General features: G+C 37.2%; 1 protein-coding gene across 1 annotated transcript; it reads left to right on the top strand.

The window, feature by feature from the left end:
- Nucleotides 1-26996, top strand: Abce1 (ATP binding cassette subfamily E member 1). Its single transcript, XM_028753406.1, has 18 exons — nucleotides 1-196; nucleotides 3193-3322; nucleotides 4315-4400; nucleotides 8817-8914; nucleotides 10036-10153; nucleotides 10649-10786; nucleotides 10912-10981; nucleotides 11221-11317; nucleotides 12301-12390; nucleotides 16579-16700; nucleotides 19662-19883; nucleotides 20605-20664; nucleotides 20767-20825; nucleotides 22388-22498; nucleotides 22587-22729; nucleotides 22832-22954; nucleotides 24368-24479; nucleotides 25240-26996. Exons 2-18 carry the CDS (start codon nucleotides 3220-3222, stop codon nucleotides 25285-25287), a joined length of 1800 nt encoding a protein of 599 aa, XP_028609239.1. The 5' UTR covers nucleotides 1-196; nucleotides 3193-3219; the 3' UTR covers nucleotides 25288-26996.
- The last annotated feature ends 449 nt before the right edge of the window (nucleotides 26997-27445 follow it).

Raw genomic sequence — 27445 nt, 5'->3', positions numbered from 1 at the left:
CGTCCTCACTCTCTCCAGGGCGCCGACTCTGCGCTCTGTCGCGCACGCGCACTACCCCCTCATGCCTTGCGCGAGGCGGCGGCTGTGCACCGCCATCTTGGCCGGTGGCGGTAAGAACACGCTGAGTGCTAAGACCTGACGGCTAGCGCTGCTTTGGCTCCTGCACGCCCCACTGTAAGGGGACCGTTGTCTTCAGGTACGGAAGTTCGTGGGAGGGGTTGGTGTTCGGTGGCCGACTGCCACCTTGGGAAGACTTTTAGGGACGCTCTCCGAGCGCCTGTAGTTAGGCCTCAATAGCGTGGACCGTGGCGCGTGGCAACCGGCTCCAGCTATACATCTGGGACTGCCGGAGCGTTCCTCGCGCGTCCGTTCAGCCATCCCGGCCTCGAGGCTTCTATACACCAAACACGGCCAGCTGCCAAGAGAACGGTCCCAGATGCCGTAGCCTCTGCGCTCCACCCTCCACTGCCCCTTACCCCCGCTTCCATCCTTCAGCTAACCCTTCTGTGGAGGAAGACACCCTTAGAACCGACCGCACCACGCAGATCCCCCAAGCTTCCCCTCACAGTCAAATGGCTACGTTGGCATTTGGTTGTAAGAAGTCGTGGTTTTTTAATAATTGCGGCGTGAGTCATGGCATCTTGCCGCCATGAAGTCCAGTACTCCTAGTACAGTCCCAGACTTTATAGAAATGATAGCCAAACGTCGGTCCTACCTTTCTTGTAGAGCGATGTGTTCTCAGTTGTGACTGGGGTTAGCCCAAGTGAATTTCCGAGTTGAGTGCCTGTCTTTTAGGACTTTGGAGAGGTACTTTGTAGCACCATGTCCTCTTCCCATAGTGACTTAATCTGTTTTTTTCGTTTATTACATCTTAGGCGTCTTGACATCAGGGATGGTGTCTTTATTCAAAATGTCTTTAGATAGCCTTTCTAGGTTTAATACATTGTAGATATTTAGTATTTGTTGCAAATAAATGATGATCAACGCTGAATTTCTACGTCCCAAGACCTGCATAAGTGTTTTCTCTTTTTTGATGGTAAAAATGGTAACTAAGGAATAGCTGTCAAACAGCTTTTATTGGTCTACTCTTTCTTCCAAGGGAGTACTAACTAGGGAGTTTGGAATTAGGATAGTAACATTTGTGTTGTAGCCAATGGTCCTGTATGCTGAAAGTAGTCACTCAGTGTCTGTCAGTTGATAATGTATTCACTATAATCAAGAGTTTAAATATTTTTGAGCCAAAATGTGTTTAAGGTTTTATCTTTTCATACCATAGCTTAGCTCACCTCTATAAATGAAACAACAAAGACAAAAATGTGTTTCAGAAAAACATTTAGCAGTTGCTGAAAGGAGAGATCCATTAAAATCAAAGCTATGTGCCTTTCCCAACTTCTTATGCTTTATAGGGCTAATTTACAGTAAGCATAGGTCATAATATTTCATGTGATCTTAAGACTGTAAATGTTTTCCATGCATACCATCTTTTCACTCACCTAGAAGACATACCAGAGTCCCTGGTTTAATAGTTCCTGCTTTGAAGTCAGCCTTCGAATCTGAAATGTTTTCAGATCTTTTTGTATTCCTAAAGTTTTTTCTATAATATTCCTCTTTAAGCTTCTTATTGGAAAGAAGGGAACTCCTTTTCGCTAATTCTTGGAAATAATATGGAAGTTGAACAAATTATCTTCATCTATGTAACTTATCCAAAAAATCTGTATTTTTAAGTGTAATATAATTTGTTATTTTACTAGGTGAATAAACTTCATTAGTCACTTCTAGTATCTTTCTGTTCCCCATAAATGTTTATTATAGACTTATCTTTTTTAATTTAAGAAAATTGTTTTAGTAGCTTCACAAAAATAAAGACCAACGTAAGCAATTTCATAGTGAAAGAACTCTATCTCTGAAATACTTTCATTTACCAAATACTTTGTAGAAAAGCATTTTTTATTTGTATTGGAATTCGTGGTGCCCAGTTTATTAGTTTGTTTGCTAAAATAGTCACTTTCCTAGAAAATTATGTGGTTTGGTTTGAGGTTTGAAATAAGCTTTTGAGGTAAAGTAAAATCATTTACTTTCTAAGTTAAACTTAGTAGACCTGGATAAGTTTTTAAAGAAATGATTTTGTCAGCACAGCAGTTAAGGTTTTGGTTTTAGTTTTTGGGTTTTTTGTTTGTTTGTTTTGTTTTTCATTTAGTATAGCTTAGCTCTCACCTCTACCAAAACAAAGTAAAGCATTTACCGGTTTGAAAGGAAGTGGTCTGTAGTCTGTAGATGATGAAAACATTTAGGTCTAAGAGGGAAGCCTGATTTTCGGGAGGAAGAGGAGATAGTGTAGGACAACATTGAGGAGCAGGATTGCTTATGACCCTCCAGGTCTGCTCACGTGAGTGACCTGTAAATTGTGGATCCCAGAAGAGGTCAGCATAGTATCTTTGCAGATGGATAGTGTTGGTCGGTTTCTGATTTAGATTTGGAGATAAGCACTGTGAAGTGCTTAATCCGTTTAGTCACATGAGGGAGTTAATGTTAGTGCACCAGACGCAATAGTCAGTTGGCTAAGAAAATAAATTCATGATTGGTTTAGAGGAGAAAAGAAGAGAAATCTTTAGAGACAGTGTGGGTGTGTTCATGTATAGTCTGTTTTATAGATGTATGAGTATACTTGGGATCAGTATTAATTATTGGAACTTATATAATTTTTTAACCTGTCATGTGTTAGGTTCCCATTCTTGCTGTTTTAAGCTTCCTGATTATTTTGTTTCCCAGAAGAGCTTTGGTTTATATGGCTTATTTACACCAAAGAGATTTAATTGTATATATAAATTTCAGAAGACTTAAATTTCTTTGATACTAACTTTTTATTATAAAAACTGAGATAACGTAATTTATTTGGTTAGGTCTTTTGTGACCTAGTATTTTTGAGCATTTTCTTCTGTGTATATATGATGTCTCTTTCTAGGAATTTTTTGTGATATTTTAAGTGGCACCTATTTTGTAATCTAACTTCATTGTGTAAAATTTTGCTTTCCAAACTGAATAGACTATTTTTCTGTTCCTAATATTTTTTTATTTTTTGAAGTCAACATAGGAACTCCGTATGATTATATGTGTCCTCATTTTATGCCCATAAATTATTTCTCTTTATATTATATAGAATTTGCTATAATTTTGTTTATTTCTCTTTAATAGAAGAGCTGGATATTCTTTGTTACAATTATGGCAGACAAATTAACCAGAATTGCTATTGTTAACCACGACAAATGCAAACCTAAGAAATGTCGGCAGGAGTGCAAAAAGAGTTGCCCTGTGGTTCGGATGGGTAAGTGGCTCTGTCGCATCCAAGAGTAGAAAGTAGATGGGTTTGGAAGTTTCCTAGGGGCTTAGCACATACTATGTTAGTTAATCACTGTTGCTTTCTTTGAGCTACACAAGTGAGACATTTAGAATTCTAAACTTTTATAGTTTTTAAATGGTCCCTTTGAAAGAAATTATAGAATGTCATTGTTAAGATATTCGGAAAATATAAAAAGTGAAACCAAAGTTTACTGTAATCTTTGCTGTTCTACAAAATTCTATAAATGAGTCACAGGAAAAGGATTGCCAGGATCTTTGTTAGATATTGTTCTCATCCTGAAACCAAAAAATAAAAATAATTTCAAGTTTTATGACAGTCATTTTGTGGTGCATTGCTGGATTTTCAAGATGGAGTAAATGTAGCAATTCAAAGGTGACAAGTTACTGACAGTCTTTGGTGTTATGGTGTATGACTGTTGCCCTATAGTAGTGACTTCTAGACTTCCCAAATCGGAAGAGAACCTGTAGGTGTGACCTGTTAGTATCTCTCATGGTTCAGAAATTCAGTTGTTGATGTCTCAACTACTGTGTTTAAAATTGTGACTGTGTGCTAGAAAACTGCACTGCTTTTTATGGCTTCATTTAACCTCACTGAAATATTTTATTTCTGTCTGTGGTGTGCCTTTCATTGCTAAGACATGCTTTCTTTTATGAGTCAGTTAGAGATTGCATCCAAGGCACCAAAAACAAATTGAAGTCAGTCAACTTACACATAATATTGTTTCAAGTTTTACCATATTTTACTGGAATTAGACAAAATATATTGGCCATTTGTTTACTGCCTGATAAGGATACATAATTAATAAACCTGGGTATTTAATTCAGAGTCTGTCCCACCAAACTCTGACTTAAATCATTATCATTTAAACTTTTGGGTGAGACTTTGGAAGAGGCATTTTCTGAATACCAATCTTAAAAGTGTTCTAATAGATAAAGGAAATTATTTTTCTTTGCTAGGAAAATTATGCATAGAAGTTACACCCCAGAGCAAAATAGCATGGATTTCTGAAACTCTTTGTATTGGATGTGGTATTTGTATTAAGGTAAGTGATATTTGTTTATTGAATCAGAAATGAAATGTGAAAATTTTAAGTACTTTAAAAAATTTTTAAAAGACCAAAGTATAGGGCAGATAAGTTAAAAATAAGTTTAAGAAAGTAATATTCTTAGGACAACATTATTGCTTCACCCCCCACCCCACATTATTGTTTTTTTAAATTAATAGACCACTCTGGCCATCCTAGAATTCACTCTGTAAACCAGGCTAGCCTAGAACTCAAAGATTTGCTTGACTCTGCCTCCCAAATGCACCACCACCCAGCTACCTTTTTACTTTTATTTTGTAATCTTGAGAGTGCATGCATGTGTGTATGCTCATGTTTGGGTACACTTGTGCCATAATGTCCATGTGGAGATTGGAGGACAATATGCAGGTGTCAGTTCTTGTACAATGTAGGTTCCAGGGATCAAACCCAGATTAGCAGACTTGGTGGCAGGCACCTTTACCTACTGTACAACCTTGGTGGCCCCTAAACTAAACTATTTTATTTACTTATTTACTTGGGAGTTACAATGAACATTAATGGTGGTTTGCATGATGGTAGGATTCTCTAAGCCCCTCTCATTCTTTTGAGGACATCTAACATAAGAACTGTGATGGAGAAATAGTGTGTCGGGCATTAGTTTAGGGTGGGAACTCCACAGCAACTTCTCTCTTCTCTTGTTCCTGCTGAGGTGGGTAGTTTGGGATTCATTATTCCTTGGAGATCACATGGACTATGAAATTCATCAAATTCAAAGTCAAACCTGAAAATGAGCTTGGCAAAGTGGCTGTTGAAACTAGTGTTGGTCCCAGCCCAAGGATGAAAGAGGAGTAGTTCTGCTATTGAAGTCACAGGGGACAACCCGGTCCTCATTATAACCCCGAGTAGATGTCCTTTAGACTTCCCTCCACTGTTTGCTTCACTACCTTCTTGATGTCATATTTGTCAGCTTTCGCCAGGTGGCAGGTCAGATCTACTATGGACACATCAGGAGTAGGACTATGGAAGGCCATGTCAGTGAGCTTCCTACTCAGCTCTGTGAGGACCTTGCCCACAGCCTTGGTGAAGCCAGTGTATGCAAAAGGGATGTTCTAGGCAGTCCCATGTCCATCATCACAGTTTCCCAGGGGACCATCTATAGTCTGGGTGGAATGATGGTATGGACTATATGGTTCTGAGTCCTAAAGTGATATCAAAGTTGTAGTGGATGGTCTTGGCCATGGAGACTAAGCTGTTGGTGGTGAAAGGATTACTGATGCTCTTGAGTGAGTTTATCCTTAAGGTTAATGCCCTTCACAAACATAGGGGCATCAGCAGAGATGATGACGTTTTCAGCTCCACCCTTTGAGTGGTCTGCGGCCTTCTCCATGGTTATCAAGATCCTATGGGATCCTCAGCACCAGCATCACCCTGTTGATGTTGGTAGATCACACTCCTGGAAGATGGAAGTGGCCTTCCTATCAATGAAAAGCTTCCCATTCCCAGCCTTGACTGCTGTAGAAAGTACCATGGTTATAATCACACTGGAACATTGGATAGCATGTAGTCGAGTTCAATGAGATCATTGAGAGCAACAGTCCCTGTGTTGCATGTTGCTGGCAAACATGCAGTCACTCCAACCTTCACCATCATGTTTCAGGGACAAGGCTGGCATTGCATAAGAAGGTGCATCTGTCTCTGGACCTGGGAGGAGCAGAGAGCCCAAAAACACACCTTTAAGAAGTTACTGGGTCAGTGAGATGTCCTGGAAGAAAAAGGCACTCGTTGAACAAGTCTGATTTACCTGAGGTTGAACTGAGGAACCCACCTAACTGTAGAGAGAACCAACTCGTATTTGTCCTCTGACATCCACATAATGCACCACGGCATGCACACAAAAAGAGCACACAGACAGACATACACTCATAATGCACCTGGTGTGTGTACATACGTGCACACACACTAATAATAAACGTTAAAATAAGTCATCATATATAGCTAGATAAAAATATTTCTAAACAGTTTATTTCTCTGTATTGAGCTCTTCATTATACAAAAATGTTGGAACACATCTTTTCCAGAAATATTTAGAGATAAAAGTATAGCTGGCATTATATTTTTTCAAGTCTATTTTCATTTTGAAACAGGTCTCTGTGTAGCTCCAGTTGACTTGGAATATGCTATATAGATTAGACTGGCTTTGAACTACTAGAGATCCATCTTTCTCTACCTCCCAAATGCTGGGATTAAAGGCATGTACCTTTAGAGAACTGATTCAGAGAGTTCAGTGAATCTTCATTTCAAACTGAGATCATAAAAAAGAAAAACAACAATTTCACAGACGGGTAAACAGGTACGCTATACCTGTCTCAAATTTTAAATTTACCACTCTCAAGTAGAAATACACCTAAAATATCTTAAATTTAATCTAAAAATGCTTTACTATGTCTCATATATGTATCTATTGTATTTATCCCAATAGTATAATTTTAAGCATCAAAATTTTGTTACATTGAATAATTGACATTATTTGGAATTGGATAAATTTCCAACTTATAAGAGAGATTTAGCAACTGATATGTAAAGTTCTTACATATTTTTATTTATAGGTAATATAAAAAGGAACTTCACCAGAGTTTGAAAACTTCCCTATAAATTGTTGAACATATACACCATAAGTGTTTTATATTTGTTTTTGAGACCTTATTCAAGTATCCAGAAAAGTTACATGGATTCTGCAAGTAGTTTTTCCTATTTTGAAAAGCATAAGCCAGGCGGTGGTGGCGCACGCCTTTAATCCCAGCACTTGGGAGGCAGACGCAGGCGGATTTCTGAGTTCAAGGCCAGCCTGGTCTACAGAGTCAGTTCCAGGACAGCCAGGACTACACAGAGAAACCCTGTCTCGGAAAAAAGAAAAAAAGAAAACCATAAGCAGGAATTATTACTCCTGGCAAATACTGACTAATCCTTCATCATGTGTGCCTGCCTATATGCTGGGTGTTAGAAATCTGGTGTGAACATTACAGTATCATCTGTTCTGGGTGTGTTTTTTTTTTTTTTAATACTATAAGAAAATAGTATTCCAAGGTTTTAGGTGTGCATCTGAATGCCTAAAACATCAATTAAATAAACTCTTGGTGATGGGCAGAAGGGTAGTACACACATCCTAAACATTGAGTAATCCACATTATTTTTAAATGGTGTGAATTTATTTTTCAAGTCACATAAGAGTTTAAAATCACCTGTAGCCTGCATTGATGAAAAGAGCAGAGTATGAAATATAGTTGTAAAAGTTTAGTAGTATGGCTAAAGGGTCAAAAGTTACTAGAAAACAATTGTTTTTCCTTAATTTGTTATGTTCTCAGTTTGAAATGAAGATTCACTGGACTCTCTGAATCAGATCCTTCAGCTCACTGAACACGTCTTCCGAACAGAGCTGAGGTCTGACCTTGTCCTTCCTGGTTCCGTCTCTATCTTTAGAGATGCTTTTCTGGCCACATTACTGTTGTTTTTTTCTTTAATGTGCATGTGTGCTTGCGTAGGTGTGTGTACAGAGGCCAGAAGTCACAAGCCAGGTGTTTTTCTTGATCACGTCCCTCATTCATTCATTTTTGTTTTATTTTGTTTGTTGAGACTGGGTTTCTCTGTGTAGCCTTGGCCATCCTGGAATTCAGTCTATAGACCAGGCTGACCTTGAATTCATAGAAATCCAACTGTCTCTGCCTCCCCAGTGCTGGGACTAAAGGTGTTCAGCTCTTTCCTTTTTTCTTTTCTACTCCATTCTTTTTTAAAACAGAAGGTCTCCCACTAAATCTAAACCTCACTAGTCTTGCTACATTGACTGCTCAGCAAGCCCCATGAGTCTTCCTGTTCCTACCTCCAACTCTTGAGAGTTTAGGAACACACTGCTATGCGTAGCTTTTTACATGAATTCTGGAGATCTATCTAAACTCAGTGTTAAACACAGCTGAGCCGTCTCCCGGCCTTCATGCTCCCGCCGTTCTTAGTGACTTCCTTATACTTGGCCATTCTTGTTCTGTGGACATTTATCTGATAATCAAATAATAAACTTTGATCCAATATATAGGCTATCTGTTGGTGGTATAGATATAATCCTCCCCCCCCAAGTGATAAAATCAAGACAACTTAAAAGACTTTATCTATAGGAAAGAAGCAAACAAGGACAGGAGTAATGTAAGGGAAAGAAAACATCTGTTACAGACAGATTATGGAAACCGTTGAACAATGTCTAGGTTGTATCAGTCATGAAGAATATTAAAAAATATTGTCTATTCAGCTGTAATCTTCAAGGAACTTGATTTTTATTTTTAAGTAAATTATTTCTCATATTTGTAAAACTCATGCTTGAAAGATCAATAATATTGTTAATTCATTTATTTTATAAGTTAATATGTGATTCTTTACTTTAAATAACAGAAATGTCCCTTTGGCGCCTTATCAATTGTCAATTTGCCAAGCAACTTGGAAAAAGAAACCACACATCGCTATTGTGCCAATGCCTTCAAGCTTCACAGGTAATTCCTCTTTACTTCAGTCACGGGTAAAATTCCCTGAAGAGTTTTCAGAATATGAAAGAAAGAAAGTAATATTGCCCATCTACCAAAAAGTAATAGAATATTATCAAATGCAAGGTTAATTTATATGTCAGCAGTTGCCAGACATGGTAGCAGATGTCTGTAACCCTGGCACTCAAGAGGCAGAGGCATTTCTGTGTGCTTAAGGCCAGCCTAGGCTACTTAGTGATGTCCTATCTCAAAACAAGCAAAAAATGGCAGCAGTTCATGCTAGTTAATATTAGAATTAGTTTCTGAGGGACTTTAAAGCAACTACACATGCCCAGTTGAATTATGTCGTGAAGACTCAGAAACTAAATGTCGGGAAGCTAAAAACTCTTAAATTCTAAAATATGATCACAGTTGACAGTGGTTCATAGTACCCTTACGGCAAATAATCTTTAAAGAAAGTTGCTTTGTTTTTAATTACTGAGTAGCCTTATGTCCCACAGGAAATGCTATACTGACTTGAGCCTCATATTAAGTCACTAAGTCCTTATTGCTTTTTGGCTTTTCAGGATGGTATCTCTGTATTGCCCTGGCTGTCCTGGAACTTATGTATATAGACCAGGCTGGCCTTGAACTCAGAGATCTGCCTGTCTGCTTCCTGAGTGCTGAAATTAGTGGTGTGCCCGGCCCAGCCTTACTCCTTACTTTTATCTGCTGAATATTCATTTATATACTGAATCTGAAAGTCTAGGTTTTATTAATTAAAAGATATTTTCACTCTGCCAGCTCTTAAGGAGCCAACAACCACAGGAGATTAGGGGAAAAATGACAATGTGGTATTGTACCTGCTGTGAAATTTTTACCAAAACATGAAAGCTGAGCCTTAACTATAAAGAAAAAAGTTACTTTTGATAAAGAACTTGATAAAGTTTAGAGTTTTATTTATTATGGATTCATTTCTAACAGTGTCTCTTGGCTGTTTTCTCTTCACTAATAGCCACTAATGCTTAGCATATATTTCTTAGCTTATTAGTGGCATACAAGTGCTTAAAATACATCATTCGGTTGTTGTGTACGTTTTCCATCTAACACAAAGTTGTTTTGGTTTGTTTTGTTTTCCTATATCATAATAGGTTGCCTATCCCTCGTCCAGGTGAAGTTTTGGGATTAGTTGGAACTAATGGTATTGGAAAGTCGACTGCACTAAAAATTTTAGCAGGAAAGCAAAAGCCAAACCTTGGAAAGTACGATGTATGTATTAAAGATTATGGAAATTAATGTTTAGGTATTTCATGAATTTTTTTATGAGAGTGATGGGTATAAGTTTTTTTCAATGTTCTTTTTTTAACTTTTTTAAAGTTAATTTGTGGAGTTCAGTTTAGTTCAGTTCAAAGGTATTATGTCTCAAGTTTGGGTTGGTTTAGTTTTGTTTTTAAGACATGCTGTTACTATCTTATCTATGTAGCCTCAGAGGACCTTGAACTCAGCCTCCCAGTACTGATGTCTTTCTTCTTGGTGTCATCATTTGCTTGTGTGTATGTGACAAGTCTTGTGTTCCAGCCCTTCAAAATTAAGATGTTAGTGTTGCTTAACTGAAATTCATAATTCTCTTAAACTTTGAGTTAGTATCTAAGTCTGCTTCCATCTTAAACTAGAAGGCCTCTGTTGAGATATATGTTTAATTTTATTTAGAAACTGTCCCCTTTGTGATTTTATCTTTAACTCACAAAACTATTATATTTCTAGGATCCGCCTGATTGGCAAGAGATTTTGACTTATTTCCGTGGCTCTGAATTACAAAATTACTTCACCAAGATTCTAGAAGATGACCTAAAAGCCATTATCAAACCTCAATATGTAGACCAAATTCCCAAGGCTGCAAAGGTCAGTTTGTTTATAGATAGAAGTTATAGATTATAGATTATTTGTAGGAGGATAAAAGTTCTATCAAAATAGACTTATTTTACTTTGTGAATTTTTGAAAGGAAGATAATTTTCTGTTGTGACAGGGAACAGTGGGCTCTATTCTGGACCGAAAAGATGAAACAAAGACACAAGCAATTGTATGTCAGCAGCTTGGTAAGTATTTAAGTATATGCTTTTAATAAACTACGCTTGGTCATAATCCTCTTGATGTGTTATGGGTTGCCAAATTCATGAGGAAAGCTTTAGTAATTATTTTATTGTTAAACTACACAGTTTTAAACCGGAATATCATTCAGACCTAGAGTCATGACATGCAGTGTGTGCATTCTGCCCAGAAGATGTGAAATGAAGTTTATAACATTGAACACAATGCTTCTGATTATTCTTTGTAGATTTAACTCACCTTAAAGAACGAAATGTCGAAGATCTTTCAGGAGGAGAATTGCAGAGATTTGCTTGTGCTGTCGTTTGCATACAAAAAGCTGATATGTAGGTTACTTTACACTTTTTGTGTATTTCAGTCTTTGTGCGTTTGTATTTGTAATGCTGTTAATTCAGCAGTAATCTTGAAAGAAATAAGAGACATTTAAGGATTTGATTAAAAAGGGTTCTGCTAAATCAGAAACCATTGACGTTGAGGTGATGTGTTAAAGTAAACATATTCCAAAAAGTAAATGTATTTCCATGACCCACTTCCCCTATAATCTGTCCTTTGCTTTTATGAGTAGTAATTTATACCTTACTTAAAACTTAAGCTCTCCAATTGAAGTTAGTAAGCTTTCTAAATATCTTGAGTAAAAGACGGTCTTTAAAGTAGTCAATATCAGGATGGCATTCTCTGTGAAGGAGAAATGGAATAAAAAAAGGCTAGTCTCCTTCCTTCTTCCTAGTATTTCCTCCTATTGGATATTTATTATCCCCATGTTTTTCTGTGTTGCTGCGCTGGTGTATAATCAAGCCCTGTCTTTGCCACCCTCTGCTTTAAAGCCCTTGGACTTGAGCCTATTAAGACAATGGCTCTTTAAGGCCAGGAAGATGGCGCAGATGAATAGGGGCCTGACACCAAGACCTACCCCAGACCCACAAAGTAGAAAGAGAGAACCAACACAGGCAAGTTTTCCTTCAATCTCCACATGCAGACAGTGGCACCCCTCAACACACATAGTAAATACAATTTAAGAACAGAAAGAAAAGGGCTCTTCAAAGTCATTCAGACTTTTTCATGGCAAGGTAGCAATTAATAAGTCAGTCCAGTCTTTGAAAGCTCTCCTCAAATTTGTAGGTATACATTTCTGCTGTTTGGAATTATTTTCTTCCTTCTTCTGAACAGAACAGAGTTTTACCATTACAAGTACCCTTCTTCATTCCTTCCTTCATCTAATTTTCCTTCTGCTAAATTAGGAACCATTATTGTGCTATTTAAAAAGGATATGGTGGAGTTGTGTTATTCAGACTTGCTTTTATTCCCTTAGTTTTATGTTTGACGAACCTTCTAGTTACCTCGATGTCAAGCAACGTTTAAAGGCTGCCATTACTATTCGGTCCCTGATAAATCCAGATAGGTAAGTATAAATCCAGTACGTTTCTATTTTCTGTTCAGGAAATTTTACAGATGTTTAAATATTAACATTCTTGATTTTCATCTTGATCATTTATAGTAGCCACTAGAATTTATCTTCCTTAGAACAAAGGTTCTTAGTGTAAGATTCACAATTGTTACCTCCAGTTCTATGGAAAGTACTGTTTCGATGTGAATGCTTTGGAGTCCTGTGTAAATTGTATGTATATCTAATCTTTGTGTATGTACTTGGGGAAAACATCCTTAGTTTTTACTAGATCTTCAAAAGTAAATCTCAATTTTATACAAACACAGTACATATTTAACACATAATCACCATAAAGATGGTATTTACAATCTCACTGAACAAAAGACTTAACAACTTGTATGATGCATTCACAGAACCATTTGTTGAATATCGTACTTTGTAATTTTCAAAGTTTCTTAATTCATCATTGCCCTGATGCTTCTGGTAACTTTATTGGGTCTCCTGTGGGATTCTCCTGGCTCTGCTTAGTGGTTGGCTGTGGGTCTTTGCATCTACTCCCATGGGTTGCTGGATGAAGCCACTCTGATGAGAATTATGCTAGGTTCCAGTCCACAGGTATAGCAGATTATCATTAGGAATCATTTCATTGACTTTATTTTTCTTTTTTCCCCCCCTAATTCTGTTTGGTTCTATTCTGGGTTGTCCTGCCTCTTTCCTGGCCATCCATTCAGTGTCAGACATAGGCTCTCTCTCTCATGGCCTAGGCCTCAAGTTGGACCAGACATTGGTTAACCAGTTCATAAGATCTGTGCTACCATTGCCCCAGTACATCTTGCAGGCAAGAAAAAATTGTGGGTCAGAAGTTTCATGGCTGGGTTGATGTCTAAGTCCCACCACTAGGAGCCTTGCCTGGTCGTAGAAAATAGCCAGTTTGAGCTCCGTATCTCCTATCACCAGAAGATGTCCCTAAGGGAGTTTCTACTACACTAGACTTCTATAGCACCTCCCCCTAATTCCCACCCCACACCCCGATTCAGGTTGTCTCTCCCAGTACTCTCTCCTTCCATTCTTCCCTCACCCATCTGATCCTTCCTGCTCCTATCCCCGCCTGCCCCCAGTCCACCGGCAACATCTATTCTACTGCTCTTTCCCAGGGAGAGCCATGTGTCCCACTTTGACCAATCCTTGTTAACTTAGCTTTTGATTATAGCATGATTATCCTTTACTTTGCCAGTTAATATCCACTTACAGGTGGGTACACAGCATGTCTGTCTTTCTGGGTCTGGGTTACCTACGCAGGATGATCTTTTCTAGTTCCAGCCATTTGCCTGCAGATTTCATGATGTCATTGTTTTTAACAGCTGAGTAATACTCCATTGTGTAAATGTACCACATTTTCTTTATCCATTCTTCAGTTGAGAGTCATCTAAGTTGTTTACAGTTTCTAGCTATTATGAGAAAAACTGCTATGAAATAGTTGAACAGGTGTCTTGGTGGTATGGTAGAGTGTTCTTTGGGTATATGCCCAAGAATGGTATAGCTGGTCTTGAGGTAGATTTATTCCTAATTTTCTGAGAAACCTCCAAACTGCTTTCTGAAGTGACTTTACAGGTCTGCACTCCCACCAGCAGTGGAGGAGTGTCCCCTTACTCCACATCCTTGCTAGCATGAGCTGTCCCCTTGAGGGGTTTGGTTTGGTTTGGTTTTGGTTTTGGTTTTGGTTTTTCTGTAGCCTTGGCTGTCCTGGAACTCACTCTGTAAACTAGGCTGCCTCTGCCTCCCTAGTGCTGGGATTAAAGGTATGCACTGCCATCACCTGGCTCAGTTGAGTTTTTGATCTTAGTCGTTCTGACAGTTGTAAAATGGAATCTCGGGATCATTTTGATTTTCACTTCCCTGGTAGCTAAGGATGATGTTTTTTAGACATTTGCGATTCCTCTGTTGAGAATTTTATTTAGATCTGTACCCTATTTTTTAATTGGATTGTTTGGCTTGTCAGTATCTAGTTTCTTAAGTTCTTTATATATTTTGGATATTAGCCCTCTATCAGATGTAGGGTTAGTTAAGATCTAAAGCTCTTTTCCCATTCTGTGTGCTGCCATCTTGTCATAGTAACTGCCCTTTGCCTTACAGAAGCTTTTCAGTTTAATGAGCTCCCATTTATTGATTGTCGTTCTTAGTACCTGTGCTATCAGTGTTTTCTTCAGGAAGTTGTCTCCTGTAAAAAATGTGTTCAAGGCTATTCCACACTATCTCTTCTATTAGATTTAGTGTATCTGGTTTTATGTTGAAGTTTTTTGATCCACTTGGACGTAAGGTTTGTGCAGGGTGAGAGAGATGGACCTATTTGCATTCTTCTACATGCTGACATTCAGTTAGACCATAACCATTTGTTGAAGACGCTTTTTTTTTCCATTATGTATTTCTGACTTATTTATCAAAAATCAGGTTACCATAGGTATGTGGATTTACATCTGGGTCTTGGATTCAATTCCATTGATCAACCTGTTTTGATGCCAGTGTAATGTAGTTTTTATTACTATAGCTCTGTAGTACAGCTTGAGATCAAGAATGGTGATTCCCCCAGAAGTTCTTTTATTGTCCAGGATTGTTTTAGCTGTCCTGTTTTTCCATATGCAGTGGAGTATTTTCCTATTAGTAGAGACTTAATTGTCCACACAGCCAGACTGTTTACTTCGTGTATGTGATTATTATAACATATGCTTGAGCATTTTAAGAGAGTCTTTGGGAAATAATAGTATAAAATTGTAACCCTAGTATTTTAAGAACTTAAAGTGGTAAAGGAAAGAATACATTGTGTATACCAAACTTAAAAGATAAAGAGCCAGATGACAAAGTAGTTCTTAATCTAAGCCCTTTTTAGTCATAGATCATATCTACTTTCATCTGTGATTTTTAAATAGCAAATAATATTGTAACTTCAATAAAAGAAGAGCTAAAAGAAAAGGAATTTATATCCAATCCACTCACATTTCAGTATCTAGATATTCAGGCAAACTGAACAGCAAGACACCACACTTAAACTAAGTTAAATGAAAAGATAAAAGGAAAGAAAGATATAACAGGAATGAACTGATCTTATAAAAACTAATAATAAAAATAGATTTTGTAAGACTTAGGTATGAAAGAGAGGATAACACCTTAGTTGTAACAAGTGGTAGCATTTTCAGCTAACCAAGCAGAAACAGGGAGTAAAACACTTTTGTGGATGTGCCAATCTGTGTGTACTGGTGAGTTCTAGTAATCCGTGTGTGATGGGAGGTTGATAGAAAGAAGCTACAGAGAATATATCCATTCTGAAATTGTCAAAGCATGCATTCATTCACTCTTTAATGGTATAAAAATTTCAAAGATCATATCTTCCAGAAAACAGTAAGAAATCCAAAATAATAAACTGGAACTCCTATTGCATATATTGTCTATAGTTTTATAGCACAGATTTCTTGCTTGAATACACAGATGCTATGTTCCTAAAACATTAGAACTTTTGACTCCTGAGTTAGTTCCATTTGAATACAAAAAAGGCAAGAAATTTCTTTAAGAAGGGGCTTCAAGAATAGGAAAAATACATTTGCATATTGGAAAAGGTATTCCTAACAGAAAATAGGAGCTGAGTGGGATTTTAAAACGTGAAAATGTTGGTAAGTGACTGTTTAGGAAGAAAAGAGTAGCCCTTAAGCATACAAGATAAAGAAATGCATTATTAAGAAGATAAACATCAAGTTGTAAATTTTTTCTGCATATAAATAAAGTAACAGTAAGATACATGAAAATTTAAAAGCTCTTGAAAATCTGAAAAAAATATTTCTGAGTGGGATTATTCTATTTATGCAAATGAGGACTTTATGCAGGAAGCTAATGCTTTAAGTTGGTTTTGGAGATATATGTGAAATAGGTAGAGGTGAGACTAAAGTCTGCATAAAAGCTTTGTCACTGCAGTGCTAGATAGTTTCTGTTCCAGCAATAGATTTTTAAATCATCTTAGTTGAATCTGTGCTGAGGAAAACACTTTAAATAGGAACATAAATAATAAGCCTGTATAAGGCTTTACTATCTATGTTCTTTATATTTTTTATTCTTTTTTCTGAGATTTACAACTATAGTAGAAAAATTAATTTATATAAAAGTCTTAGCTAATGATGTTATGGTAAATTTAGAAATAAAATCTGTTTTGCTTTTCAGATACATCATTGTGGTGGAGCATGATCTAAGTGTATTAGACTATCTCTCTGACTTCATCTGCTGTCTGTATGGTGTACCAAGTGCTTATGGTGTTGTCACTATGCCTTTTAGTGTAAGAGAAGGTAACTTGAAAACCTGTTCATAATGCTCTATTTTCTTCTTCTCTAATGCATAGAAATGTATTACTATTGACACCAGTACTGCATGGCTCTAATATGTGTATGAAACTGGCATTTTGTAATTTAATCATTGAGAAAAACATAGTGTATTGTAAGGCTATACACAGTTACAGGAAAGGGTTCTTTTCTGAGAACTTTCTGCTGGGAAAATAGAATGTACTTCCCCTGTTGTCCTGTAATCATGAATCTGTATGTTTTAACTTCAGAGTATTTGTCACCTTATCTTAACAAGCCAGCACCTTTGGTAAAACGCTTAACATTTCCTTCAGTGCCCAACTCATTTTTGTATTTCAAACCTATCTGTAATCCCTGTCTTCTGTTTGTGACACTTAGACTCCCTAAAAATCTAATAAGATAGTTTAATGTTCTTAAACAAAATGAATAATATTAAAAAATAACTTATATTGTATCACAGTCTAATGATCAGTATTTTAGTTTAGAATGTTGAGAAGGAATGTTTATAACTTACATGTTTATATTTAAGATGAATAGCTGGATATTTTAAGGAAAACTTGGTGAGGTGAGTTGTCAGTAGTCTTTCCTTTTATTTTTCTACACAGGGCTTCTCTGTAGCCTTGGCTGTCCTGGAACTACTCTGTAGACCAGACTGGCTTTGAACTAACTGAGATTCAACTGCTTCTGCCTCCCAAGTTCTGGGATTAAAGACAAGTGTCACCACACCCAGCTTCTTGCCAGTAATCTTAAGAAACTTTTTTTAAATACAAATTGAGACTTTCAGGATGGCTCAGTGGATAATGACACTAGCTGCTTAATATGACAACCTAAGTTCTAGCCCCAGAAATACACCCTGTGGCAGGAGAGAATCCAATTCCAAAGTTATCCTCTTACTTCCACACATGCGCTTTGGCAAGCACAAACCTGCAGACATGCACACACTCACAGACAGTGACCTGCCAGGTGACTCAGTGCTTGCTCTGCAAAAGTAGGTAAAGAACTGACTCCAAAGAGTTGCCCCCGCCCTCAGTCTGCACACTATGGCATGCATGTAAACAAATACACTAAGCAATACAGGATATTAGAACTAAATTTAGTTTTTAGGCTTTTGTTTTTGTGGGATGTTTCTTGTTTGCTTTGCCTTTGGTTTTTGTTTTGTTTTTAAAGACAAACTCCCAGGGCAATGGCAGAATACACCTTTAATCCCAGAACTCAGAGGTAGGTGGATCTCTGAGTTTGAGACCAGCCTGGTCTACAGAGAGAGTTCCAGGATAGCCAGAACTACACAGAGAGAAACTCTGGAGAGACAGAGAGACAAAGAGAATACTCTAGACTGGCCTCAAACTCAGTAACCCTCCTGTGTACTTGAGATTTCTATGTGTTGGAGTTACAGTAGTGTGCCCCGTTCTGCTTGGAAGGAGTAGTTAATGTTTCTCTTCAACTCACAAGTACTACTGAGCACTGGCTTTGTGCTTTACAGTAGTGTAGAATCAGGATGATGTATGGATAAACTCAGCAGGCATTCTTGAAAGTCCCTCTTATAAATGCTGGGTCTGCACAGTGATCCTAGTTTGGTTTAAATGTATATAGATTTATATATGCATGCAAGTTCTCTGAACTATATAAGTGGCTATCATTAAGACTTGGTATTTTCAAGTTGATAGGTTAGCTAGCACAGAAAGAATGTAGAGACATCACCTTTTGTTTTTTTAACCAAAGTCTTTTGCTTCTTTAATTGTTAAATGAATCACTTGGACTACGTTTTCTTCACCAGAAGTTTTGGGTTTAATTTTTAACTCTGCATTTTCACTTTTTAAATACTTGAAGAATAAAAATGAAACTTTTAGAAAAGTTAGTTTATCACTACCAAGGTTTCCCATCTGCCATACGCTTGAGTATAAATGTCCTGACATTGCTCTTGGACCAGAGGAGATGCTGGCTGACTTTACTTTTTCAAGACCTACAACTACTTTTCCCCATTGATACATAGAAAAAAATTCTGAAACTAAGTCTTTCATTATATTTACATACCTGATAATCTCCTTTTTGTTTTCTATTTGTATGGCATTGTTAATGTTCTATTTTAAGAAGGGTTTTGTGTACTGTACACTTTCATCCACTAGAAAACAATCTAAATGGTTTTTAATCTTTGCATAGTGAAACAAAAAATTAATGAAGTTAGCTCATTTCGTTTTTATGAAATTATAAAATTAATCTGAGAAAAATACAGTAATAACTTCCAACTATCTGGCTATGTCAAAGCAGTACTCACTGCTTAAAATTGCTTACTTTAAAAACATATTTTTCCAAGTATTTTGTGTCAGTGGCATACCTGAAAATATTCTTTTCTTGTGTATGATCTTTTTTTTTTAATTTTTCATTTGTTTATTTACCTTGTGTGATTATGTATATATGTGTGTGGGGACACATGCATACAGCAGTGTATATGTGTAGGTCGGAGGACAGTTTTCAGGAGCTGGTTATCTTCCATACTGTGAGGTCCCAGGATTGAACTCAGGTCATCAGGCTTAGAGATAAGCACCTTTACCTGCTGAGCCATCATTTTACCCTAAAAGGACAATATAAGGATACATCAGAAGGATGCCTTGTGTCATACACGTATATAAACTTAAAATGAATCTTACACCGGATGAAGGGAGTTATTTTGGTTTTGGCGGTAAAAAATGTATCTTTCTGAGGCAAGGGCTGTAAGCCATGCTTCTCTCACAGTCTAGCACCTAGCTCAGACTTCTAACTGGACTGTAGGCATCAGCCACTGTACTCAGCCTGGTTTCATTGTGGAAACACACCTGCATATATGCAGGCTTAATATTAACAAAGGTATAAAGTATATATGTATTTCCAAAGATCAGTCTTAATCACTATTTTAGAGTTATTTATTATTTATTTTAGATCTTTACTAATCTAATGGCAATTTTTTCCCAACAGGCATAAATATATTTTTGGATGGCTATGTTCCAACAGAGAACTTGAGATTCAGGGATGCATCACTTGTTTTTAAGGTAGCTGAGACAGCAAATGAAGAAGAAGTTAAAAAGATGTGCATGTATAAATATCCCGGGATGAAGAAAAAGATGGGAGAGTTCGAGCTAGCAATTGTAGCTGGAGAGTTCACTGACTCTGAAATCATGGTGATGCTGGGGGAAAATGGTAAGCCCTTAGTTTGTGATGGTAAAAGTTGGGTCTGTAATTATCTGTGCTCATGGAGAAAATAACTCAAGGCTAGCACCAGAGTATTCTTTAACCTCACAGTTTTGTGGTATTAACTAACTTAGTCTGGCTGTAGTTGAAATGGGTTAATATTATGATTTTACTACAGAGATGCAGCTTCTACTCGGTTGGTTTTTCTGTGAATTAAACTAGTGCATGAACAGTCACTCACTGTGCAGAAGGACTGACAGCAAATAGGCAGGTGGTGACTCAGTTACGCCAGCTATAATACTTTCCATGGGTACCTGTGTTTGGAATTTTTATTTGAAATTCAGAGCACTTTGTCTACCTTCATAAATAGTTTTACTATTGGCTGGGCAATGGTGGTACATTCCTTTAACCCAGCACTTGGGAGGCAGAGGCAGGTGGCATTTCTATCATAATAGGCGTTTCTATCATAAAATAACCTATGATACCCTTAAACTGTGGTAATTAAGACAAGTGCATTTTTTAGCTATCAGAAAACGTAAGTTCTGTGGGCTGATCATTGATTAAAAAGCACTGATGTTCCTCTAATAAGTTTAGGCTAGCATTTGACAGGTGAGAGAGAATTGTTTCTCTTTGAACTGTCACATAACATCTTCAAGACTAATTTCTCTGATTATAACAAGTAAGAATATTTGGAATGTGAAGGTTCACTTTGTTTTTGTTGTATTATCAGGTACAGGTAAAACCACATTTATCAGAATGCTTGCTGGAAGGCTTAAACCAGATGAAGGAGGTACTGTCATGAACATTGCCTTTTACTCTATCCCACAGGGTGACTGGTAAAGGGCTGGGCAGTTTTTGTGTCACTGTAATTGTTAATTGTGTTTTTTTACAGGAGAAGTACCGGTTCTAAATGTCAGTTATAAGCCTCAGAAAATCAGTCCTAAATCAACAGTGAGTCGTTATTTTAACTTGACTGTTAAAATCTATATTTGTATGTATGTGCACATACCTTTAGTCTTTTGCTCTGGTAAGGGGCTAGGGCATTAGCTCAGTGGTAGAGCATATGTTTAACATGAGTTAAATTACTGAGTTTAATCTCCACCTCTTCTAAAGCTCTTGTATACAGCACAGGATGGCCTGGAATCTACTATATAATACAATACCTGAGATTCTCAGTCTACCTGTTACAGTACTGCCCAAGTGCTGGAGCCAATGGGTGTATGATACCACATCTGGCTCTGGAAGTAACTGTAAAATCCTTTTTCTTTTCTCTTCTCTTCTCTTCTCTTCTCTTCTCTTCTCTTCTCTTCTCTTCTCTTCTCTTCTCTTCTCTTCTCTTCTCTCTTCTCGTCTCATCTCTTCTTTTCTTGTGTTTTGTTTTGTTTTTTACAAACCTAATGTGAGCCTTCTACCAAAAGCAAACATTCTTCCAAAGAAGAAATACAGGTGACTTATAGCCACATGGAAAGATGCTTGGCACTCTTAGCTGTTAAGAAAATGCAGATCAAACCTGGTGAAGACCAATTTACAACCACTAGAAGGACTAACAAAATCCAAAGACACTGTAAAGAGACTGGTTGCCACCTGTTGCTATTGGGAATGTAAAGCTACAGCCCCTTGGAAAGCTAGTCAGCTCATTTCTAGCAGAGAGCTGTGAGCGCCAACAGTTGTACTAGTAACATAGCAGTGTACACACGTGAGCAGCAGAATCAGTACACAGACCCTCATGTCGGTCAGCTGATGAATGATAGATAACTTAATACAGTTTTAAAATGCAAGGTTATTCAGCATTAGGGAAATTAAATGCTGGCAAATTGTTTCAAGTATAAAGAGAATGTTATACTGAAGCAATAGTGTCCTTCGATTTCTGAAAGGATTATGTTGAGCTTACTGTATTCCAGTCACAACTCTGACCCCGTTATACATTTCAAACAGTTTGCCTTCATTAGTATTTCACATGATCTGTTTCAAGTTCTCACTCTCAGCTCTGTTTCATACAGCAAGTAAAAGCCATTTTTAGGATTCAATTAAGAGTAAGAGAATAAGGTGGTGTGCATTGTGTGTTATAACCTACAGATTATCCAGTGTTTTCAAACCCACTTTGACATTTTGAATTATTCCTGCTCTTCATTATTTCTCCCCTGAAACATTCATTTCCTTTCTGCTCTTCAGTTTTAAGATTAGTATTGCCTTTTTACTTACGTACATGATTAGGGCAATTATGTACATAAGTAAAACATTGAGAAAGCCTCAAAATGAGATGGTGAATAGGCATCAAAACTAGAATTGGCCAGGCATGGTGATACAGGCCAACCATTAATACCTGCACTCAGAGACAGAGGCACCCTAGTTGGCTATATAGTAGGACCCTAGGAAAAAGGAAAAGAATGGAATTGATATATATTGGTGGGAAATTGAATTCATATTGGTCTGAAGTTAGTACTAATATTCATAAACAGAAAAGTTCTTTCCTAGTAATTTATCATTTAAATTTTTTTTTCCTTTAAAACCAGGGAAGTGTTCGCCAGTTACTGCATGAAAAGATAAGAGATGCTTACACTCATCCTCAGTTTGTGACTGATGTCATGAAGCCCCTACAGATTGAAAACATCATTGACCAAGAGGTACCATAACGTTATCCTTATACATCTGTACACATCAGTGTTTCAGACTTTGGATGTCTTTACATGTTTTCTGAACTTCTCCAATTAGGTACAGACATTGTCTGGTGGTGAACTTCAACGAGTAGCTTTAGCTCTTTGTTTGGGCAAACCTGCTGATGTCTATTTAATTGATGAACCATCTGCATATTTGGATTCTGAGCAAAGATTAATGGCAGCTCGAGTCGTCAAACGGTAAATGTCTTTCTTGTAGAGTATCATTTTGATTGTGTGTGTGACATACAAATCTGTTTGTGACTTAAAAACTATGAAAGGTTTACAATTGTTGTGTTCCAGTTTCATTCTCCATGCAAAAAAGACAGCCTTTGTTGTAGAACATGACTTCATCATGGCCACCTACCTAGCAGATCGCGTCATCGTCTTTGATGGTGTTCCATCTAAGAACACAGTTGCAAACAGGTAAAAATGTTTTTGAAAATGTTCGGAAGTAAAATTTAAGTTGTAACAATTGGAAAATTATCACATTCTAAATTTCCAATAAGGTCATAAACACTGAAGTCCTATTGCTTTCTTCTTTGAAGCAGGTAGCTGTTGACAGTTTCTTATTCTGTGACACTACCTCACCCCCAAGTTTATAGGCAATACTGTGTAGGGCCTTACAGTAGTTTTCAGCCTAGTATATAATACTTGACCCAGGCGGATAGTCTTACAAACCTCTTACCTTTTCTTCCAGCTTAACTTTGTCAGTTGATTATTTATATAAATTCCTTAGAAACTTAATTTTTGTGCAGAATAAAATCCAAAGAATTACATGACTTGCCCAACAACACTGTAGTGGAATAGATGCCAAATACCACAACAGTTTAAGTAAGGTCATTTACCTTCTCTTATTGTTCTGTCTAGATCTGTCTGTACTGTAGGGAAACTAAAAATCCAGGTCTGTCTATGAGACATCATTTTACCACTAGAACTAAACCTACATTAACTTGGAGCTTATAAAATCACCAAACACATTTTGGGCCCATAAATGTATTTTATTTGGTTCTCACTAAGTTGCTATTTGAATAATTCTTTTCATGAAATAGAAGTACCAGCCAGATATGATTGTTGAACACCTTTAATCCCAGCATGAGAGGCAGAGCCAGGCAGATTTCTGTAAGATAGAGGACAGCCTGACCTAGTGTTTCCAGGATAGCCAGATCTGTATAGTAAGACCTTGTCTCTAAAACACAAAGGAAAGTACCATAAATCCCCAAATGTCTTTGTTTTCATGTTAAATTCTTTATCATCAGTTATTGAGAATATGTACATCTCAGGAAGTTTCTCAGATATGTAAAATTTGTTTCATCACTAATGATCTTTTGTGTTTGCAGAAGGCTTTAAAATGATTCATATTATTTGTTATTTAGCCAATTTAAAATTTAATTTTGGAGGGCTGGAAAGATGGCTCAAATGATTAACACCACTGGATGCTCTTCCAGAGAACACAGGTTCATTTCCCAGCACCTACATGATGGCTCACAACTCTGTGTACCTCTATGTCTAAAAATAATTGAGCTTGGCTATAAAGGATGAAAGCATTAAAAGTTTTTAATGGAAACTTACTTTTATGGCAGTAACTAAGTGTAAAATGCTTTCCTAAAGTGATGCAAAGCCTGCTTTCTATCTGGGGTTCTGCAAAAAATCATTAAACATTCTGTCTTAATGTTTTCTTCAACATCTACAGACCATATTGAGTTTGTTTTGTATAGAAATGGGACCAATCAAATTGTGTGCTGTAATGTTAGCGTTGGTGCTTGGCTGAGAGGAAGGGGCAGTGGTGATTCTTGATCCTTAAACAAATGGAATGAAAATTGTTCATCTTCCCCCTAGTCCTCAGACTCTTTTGGCTGGCATGAACAAATTTTTGTCTCAGCTCGAAATTACATTCAGAAGAGACCCCAACAACTACAGACCACGAATAAATAAGCTCAATTCAATCAAGGTATGTGGATAATAAACACACATCTTTTTCTTAAAAATTTATACCATATCATACTGATTCTTAGAATTTGGGTTGTTTTCCTCTCATATTTTGTAGTCTTGCTATAAGGCAACAACTGTAATATATCTGCTGTTCTCATTTATTCTGTGCCACTTTAAATTGCCTTGAAATCTGGAACATGTGGTAGCACACTCCATTTGTCTCAGCACTGGGGAGCCAGAGGCAGGCAGATCTCTGAATTCAAGGACAGCCAGGGCTACGCAATGGAACCTTGTGTCTAAAAGAATAAAACTTCTTAGAGAACTTTACTATGTGCCCTTGAAAGTCGATTTATGGAATTTTGTTAATGAAGAAACTTTTGATAATACGTTTAACCAATATCTCAAGTTTTTAAGATAGGGTTAAAATAAACGTTCTCCTTTGCTTATTAAGTCTGTATACTGGGTCATTTTGGATAGTCATAGAGCATAAAAACTAATGAGAAGCTAGCTGATCAGGTGGTGGGTAGGGTAAGTGCACTATTAATACACAGTGCTAAGAAAATCTATTTTAAGTATCTGTTACATAATAAGCAGGTTTCAAGCTGACAGTCTGCTGCCTTTTGTACCAGGAACTTAAAGATGGGATTTATGTTTCCCCAAGAATATTGCAGTCCTACAGCAAGCATTCTGAGCTGCCACAGCTACTCTAGTGGGACAACACTGCTCAGCAGCCCCACAGAGGACAAGTGCTCACTGTGTCACTTCTCTTTTTTTTCCAGGACGTAGAACAAAAGAAGAGTGGGAACTACTTTTTCTTGGATGATTAGATTGAATCTGAACTTATCAATAAGCCATTACTTACTGGGATTTTTATCATATAAAACTTTAATCAGGTTTTATGGCCCCACATACTCTGGAGCTTGAAGTATGATTTTCTTAATGTGACATCAAAAGCCAGTTGTCTTGTAAATTGTTGTTTTAAGAACTATTCTGTTCTTAAGATTAAACCTCTGTGCATACTACACTAACATGGAGACATTTCAGATATATCAATTACCTCCAGATTTTCATGGTCTGCGGGGAGATTTTCAGTTGTGTATTGTATTATATTTATGTACCAGATGCTTTCTGGTGTTGCCCATCTTTAAAATCTTGGATAAAATCTATACTTACCTGTTTGCTAAGTGTACCAGTATACAGTGTACAGTGAACTGCCCTCTTCTAAAAGCCAGTCACAGACTGCTGCGGTCTGATACATAAGCATCAGGGCTGTATTTGCTACTTGTGTTCAGTCTGTGCACTGTTATTTTCTATTAGTGTGTGCTTCCAAGGAACAGTGTCTGCTACAAACACCGTTGTTGGAAGATGTTTATGACCAACTTATGCATTGTTTTTAATGGGTTTTTGGTGCTTTTGAACATCTGTCAAAATTTATTTCAGTACCCTAATTTAACTCTGGTTTTTTGTTTTTTTTGTTTTTTAGTTCTTACATTCTATAAGATCTATAATAACATTCACAGTAATGTTACTTTTATAAATATATATAATCACTGATCGAGATTAGGGAGGAGGCATTTCTGAAGAATATTTGCTTCCTGTATAACTATAGGCGTGGGCTGGGGCGATGGTTCAGTCAGTAAAGTGCAAGCTGCATACTCATGAGGACCATATTTGAGACTTAGATACCAACACTGGGAAGTGAAGTCAAGCAGATCCCTAAAGCTCACTGGCCAGTCAGCCTAACACAATCTATGAGCGCCATGTTCAGTAGAAGGTCTTGTCTCAAAAAGCTAAGTGGACTTAAGCACTTGAGGAAGACACCTTATATCAGCCCTCTGGCCCCAACACACTGATGTGTATACACACACACACAACCCTACAGATACAGTCTTTATAGTTGGTGCCTAAGTATCTGGATTTTAGGGTTTCAGTTTTAGTTTTGTTTTGAGACAGCATGTCCCTACAGCCCAAACTGGCCTCAAATTAGGTATCCAAGGACAACCTTGAATTTCTCAGCCCACTAACTAGGCTTGGATTACGCAGTGCTGAGGATCAAACCCAGGGCTTTTGTGTGTGCTAAGCAAGCACTCTAACAACTGAGCTACATCCCCAGCCCTACATATTTATAGACTACAGATTCAACCAAGGACAACCTTAAACAACTTCTCCAGTATGTGCAGGGGAAAATAGCAATACAAAGTAGCCATTGCTGTAGTGCATACTCCTTTGTAGGTTTGGATACAAAGGACATCATCCACATCTTACTAATATGCCAAACTGGAATTATGAGAAAGGTGGATTACAATGAACAGGGCAGGCAGAACAGGAAAATTAAAATTATTTGACAAGACTTTAGAACTTTTAAGTAATAGATCTTGATTAATTTGCAAACAATGATAGTTTGTTTTGACTGCAACCTATTAGGCCTTCTAAAAATGAATTTATATAATCCATAAATACATATCTGTTGTAAAAGAATGCAAATATGCAGAAGTATATGGAATAAAATCTCTCCCTTCATCAGTTTCTGAGTTTACCACTGTGTGGTCTTTCTTTCCTTCACTATGCTCTTAATCTTGGTATGAGATTATACTCAAATACTTTTCTTGATTAAGGGTAGCTTAAATTTGTGAATTTATTACAGATACAAAGTTCTAATGACAATATGTGAATAAGAGTATTATACGCAAATGAAATTTGAAAATACAAAATCAGATATTAAACTTTTTTTTGGCTTCTTTAAAACAGGTTTCTTTGTATAGCATTGGCTGTCCTGGAACATGCAGACCAGGCTGTTCTTGAATTTAAGAGATCCACTTGCCTCTGCCTCCTTAGTGCTGGGATAGAAGGTGCATGCCACTACTGCTCAGCCAGATACGAAAACTGACATCGCAATAGGAAGAAGTCCTGTGCTGCTTACACGAGCTTGTCTCTAGCTGAGCCAGTGTCACAGTGCAGAGTTGGGCTATCAAAAAGAGTAAGACT

Source organism: Grammomys surdaster, unplaced genomic scaffold (genome assembly GCF_004785775.1).
Source record: "Grammomys surdaster isolate TR1022 unplaced genomic scaffold, NIH_TR_1.0 125947, whole genome shotgun sequence".
Lineage (NCBI taxonomy): Eukaryota > Metazoa > Chordata > Mammalia > Rodentia > Muridae > Grammomys > Grammomys surdaster.
Note: the sequence above shows the minus strand (reverse complement) of the source record. Positions and strands in the feature narration are given on the sequence as shown.

Coding starts and splice junctions, on each gene's coding strand:
- Abce1 (XM_028753406.1), top strand. CDS start 3,220: ATGGCAGACAAATTAACCAGAATTGCTATTGTTAACCACGACAAATGC. Junction 22,499..22,586: donor AAAACATCATTGACCAAGAG/GTACCATAACGT, acceptor TTCTCCAATTAG/GTACAGACATTGTCTGGTGG. Junction 22,955..24,367: donor AAGAACACAGTTGCAAACAG/GTAAAAATGTTT, acceptor TCTTCCCCCTAG/TCCTCAGACTCTTTTGGCTG.